This window comes from Poecilia reticulata, linkage group LG11 (assembly GCF_000633615.1).
Source record: "Poecilia reticulata strain Guanapo linkage group LG11, Guppy_female_1.0+MT, whole genome shotgun sequence".
Taxonomy (NCBI): Eukaryota; Metazoa; Chordata; class Actinopteri; order Cyprinodontiformes; family Poeciliidae; genus Poecilia; species Poecilia reticulata.
Window position 1 is genome coordinate 2,318,072 of NC_024341.1, and position 4,462 is coordinate 2,322,533.

The following is a 4,462-nucleotide window of genomic DNA, read 5'->3' on the forward strand; positions in this document are numbered from 1 at the left end:
ATGTCATGTCCCTCTCCTCTCCTCTCCTCTCCTCTCCTCTCCTCTCCTCTCCTCTAACAGCATGGGCGCCGGCCGGACTGGCTGCTACATCGTGCTGGACGTCATGCTGGATATGGCCGAATGTGAAGGAGTGGTGGACATCTACAACTGCGTGAAGACGCTGTGCTCCCGTCGGATCAACATGATCCAGACTGAAGTGAGTGGGACGGCGGGGACGCTGTAGGACGGGCCCTGCTGACAGGTTTGACCCTGAAAATATGAAGCAACTGCAGAAACACGCTGGGGAATTTCTCACGCTTCCACTTCAATGATCTTTATCCTCAAGAAAAGCTTTGGAAACAGTGTTCAGCTGTGTATGGATGAGCTCAAGTTTATTTTATTTTTTTAAATGGCTACAATCTCATGTCTATATGTGGCTAATTTTTGTCCATAGACCCATTGGTAGGTTGGTGTTAAAACACAATAATAAATACAGGGATAAAAACCACATAATAACACAACAGAATAGAAAATGGATAAAACAAACATTAAAATCAATACATATTTGCATATAATCGATCTTGACATGCTTGGCTTTGCTAGAGCCAGTTTCTACAATTTTTTTTTCATGAAATGTGAAGTGAAAGGTCCCTGATGTTACTCTCACTTTATTCCAGCTGTGGAAAGCAAGACAGGAAAAAGTAGCTTGATAGAAATGGAGCAGAGGCATCAAATATTTTATAAATTGAGATAAAATCTTGATATTTTTACAATGTTTGCTCCAAGTTATATTCTTTTGCCTATGTTTGTTTCTCCACTATTAGCACATTGTGGAGTGGATACTTTGGATTAATTGACAGCACTAAGCTCCTCCTCCTGGCTCTGATTGGTTGTTTTTGGTGTATTTCTTCATATAGTAATCGATCTCTTCACAGATTATTTGTCTCATATCGTACATGGTGACAGTTTTAACAAATATTTTAAAACATTGTTTATAAAAGTTGCACTCTGCAGCTTTAACAGGCCTGGAAAACAGCATGATAAAACCCAAAACATTAAAACATATTTTCCATTAAACATGTATTTCAGCTGCAGCTCCGTCCATGTTTGTCCAGACACATGAAAGCAGATAAATGCGCTGAACGCCGGTCCGGTGCTGTGAATGTTTCCCTGCCTTTGTTTGTCCCAGCCTCCTGGTTAATTGCCCGGCTCTTGATGTTATTGAAACGGCGCCTGTTGGCAGCATGTGGCTTTTCTGATACGAGTCCTGCACGTTTTTGTTTTCCGGGTCTTTTTTATTGACAGTCCTGTACTTGGAAGTAAAGCGTAGGCACGGGGAATGTGAGGACTTTTCTGACAGTTGACAACTATTCGTCAACATTCGGCGGCGGTAATTAAATTGGCCATTGTTCACGGTGAGTGGGCCTCGCTGCGGCGAGCAGGGAGGGGCTGAACCTCTGAATGCTGTCTGTCTGTCTGTCTGTCAGGAGCAGTACGTCTTCATCCACGATGCCATCCTGGAGGCCTGCCTTTGTGGAGAAACTGGCATCCCCGTGTCTGAGTTTGCTCTTGCCTACAAGGAAATGCTGAAAGTGGATTCTCAGAGCAACACCTCGCAGCTCAGAGAGGAGTTTCAGGTGACAGACATTCCCTGTTCAAACCAAATGGATTTGTTTTCTGTTTTCTGGCCGTTTTACCAGATTTCACTTGGTATTTTGTAACTCTTATATAATCCTTTATCATGGCAACATTTTCTAAGCAAAATAACATTAAAGAGGCAGTATTATGTAAAATCGACCTTTACGTCATGTTATATTATTTTCTCATCCAAAACAAAACAAACCTGGAGTGGCGCTTTGAATCTTTCATGCGTGTTTGAGAATTTTTTAAAATCTCCACGGCAACCATTCTGTTGCTGTGGGTGGACATAGCTCTGCCTGTGAGATGCAGCTCCTCCTCTCACAGAGCGGTTCTCCTCCACTCAGCTCCTTCAGACTAGCCAGCAGCAATTAGCAACACCTGGCAGAACTGCGTATCTGCTGAGCTCATTATAGGAGCTACTGGTCAGTGAAACGCTGGTAAAAACTTTGTTAAAGGGTTAATAGAGGAGCCATGTTATGATGACTTCCTGAAGGCGGAGTTTCAGAAAGAGCAGGAGTTTTTAAAGAGATAGCAGCCCAATTTCAAGGCATTAAATTACAAAGTAAATTTTTTAAAGTCATATTTGATATATACAGCATTTTTATAACAATAGAAACTAATGTAGTTGATTGGACTATAAAATGGCATAATACTGCCCCTTTAACAAGATTTCCTGATTAAAGTATTACAGGTTTGCATTTTACACACTGAACGTGTTGATATGCTGCTTTTAATGCCGTTTGGAAAGCAGGATAATTAAAAATGTTATTCTTGGCAAGAAATGTCTGAGCTGCAGTGAGGTTTCTGAACTGCAGAATTTGCACTTCATGTCTCTGCCAGTTAACACAAAGCCTTCATTAAGTCTCAAAAAGGAGGTTCTTGTATTGGTTCTAAGAATAGATTTATTGCACACCCTCATTTTTGACGCATGTCCTTAAATAACTGCTTATCGATTTTTAATTTTTTTTCACTTAATTCATTTATTGAATTCACTCGTCTCACTTTAAAATGAACACACGTTTCACATGCTGATATAAACAAGTTTTGAATGAAAAGAATTTGGTGGAAAAGAAAAAATCTCATATAGTTTATCTCTTCTCTCTTACTGCACCATAAGCAGCTAATCATCAACCATCCATATTGATGCATCTTTAAACACAGAACAGCCGAAGTATGAATCGAATCATACTGTATGTGTTTTTCTGAAGTCTTCCAACATGTTTCTGTTTCATTTTTCTTTTGAAAATGGGCAGAAAAAAACTGAAGAGCAAATTAAACAACTGACCTGTTGGTAGATACACACCACCAAACTTTTGTAGAGCATCTTTAAATGCTGAAAGAAATGTATGTATACATTGTCAATAAAAACCACTTTTTTATATGGCTTCATTTATTACCCAAAAATCTCTGTAGTAAAACAACCAGAGCTACAAACATATGAAATGACAATTAAACCTCTTTTCTATTCACTAACTTTATAAGCTTTGTGTTAGTGACCTCTACAGTGACCTCTATTATTCTGTTGACACTCCATGACTGATCCAAACATGAAGGACATCGGTTTAAAGCCTCACTTTTTATGTTGTTTTTTTTTTAAGAAAGAAAAGTATAAAATATTCAACCTAAACAGAGATATTCCAGGGATTTTTTTTTCTTAGTTTCTTTTTTGCTGCTTTGAAACTGCCTGAGCTAGAACCAACACTTACACCTCGTCCAAATCAGAAGAATGGAATTGAAATAATAATTATCATTATTTATTATTGTCCGACATACTAGCTTTTTTTTAAAGTGGTAGAAAAACACTTATGTTTTAATACATCTAAGCAATTTCCTTCTAAACTGAAACACTTTAAAGTTTTCCAGACAGCAGCATGGATGATACACATTACTTTAATACCACATTAACATCAAAGTTATTTATCACATTTATCATGAGTTGTTCTTCATTCTATTTCTAACACATTTGCTCTGTTGCTCATCAGTGACTACGAATGTTTTCCTGACTGAATGATTTAAGTTTGACTCATCTGGTCTTTTTAACCTGAATCTGGGACTTTATCATTTCATGTAAAACGTAAAGTCGTTCACCGAAAACAAACGTGTCCTTTTTAATGACCTCTCCTCCTCTTCTTCTCCCCCTTCGTTTGTCTCCAGACGCTGAACTCGGTGACTCCTCACCTGGACGTGGAGGAGTGCAGCGTCTCCCTGATGCCCAGGAACCGGGAGAAGAACCGCAGTATGGACGTTCTGCCGCCGGACCGCTCCCTGGCCTTCCTCGTCACCACCGAGGGCGAGAGCAGCAACTACATCAATGCAGCGCTGGCCGACAGCTTCCTCCGACCCGCTGCCTTCGTGGTGACGCCTCACCCGCTGCCCGGCACCACCACCGACTTCTGGAGGCTCATATACGACTACAGCTGCACCTCGGTGGTGATGCTGAACCAGCTCAACCAGTCCAACTCTGCCTGGGTAAGATCAACCACTGACCTTAACTCAGTGTTTCACCTGTGTGTGTATCTATTTAAAGTAGCGATTATTTTAGTAATTGAGTAATCCATCAATTATTCTGATTATTAGTCGAGTAATCGGATAAAAAGTTGTCCCGGTTCTGCAGAGGCTGCTTAAGCTAGTAAAAGAAATAATGAAAGAAACAATGCTAGTAAAAAACAACTTGGTTCCTTTTTTATCCATCCATCCATCCATCCATCCATTTTCTTCCGCTTATCTGGGGTCGGGCAGCAGCTTCAGAAGGGAGGCCCAGACTTCCCTCTCCCCAGCCACTTCTTCCAGCTCCTCCAGGGGAACCCCAAGGCGTTCCCAGGCCAGCCAAGAGACATAGTCC

General features: G+C 40.6%; 1 protein-coding gene across 6 annotated transcripts in view; it reads left to right on the plus strand.

The window, feature by feature from the left end:
- ptprua (protein tyrosine phosphatase receptor type Ua) overlaps positions 1–4,462 on the plus strand; it is a 201,884-nt gene that overhangs the window by 185,597 nt on the left and 11,825 nt on the right. For all 6 annotated transcript variants that reach the window (XM_008421304.2, XM_008421306.2, XM_008421305.2 and 3 more), the window contains 3 exons: positions 61–196; positions 1,467–1,616; positions 3,775–4,089. In XM_008421304.2, the coding sequence (XP_008419526.1) occupies positions 61–196; positions 1,467–1,616; positions 3,775–4,089 (601 nt within the window). The remainder of the gene's footprint in view (positions 1–60; positions 197–1,466; positions 1,617–3,774; positions 4,090–4,462) is intronic.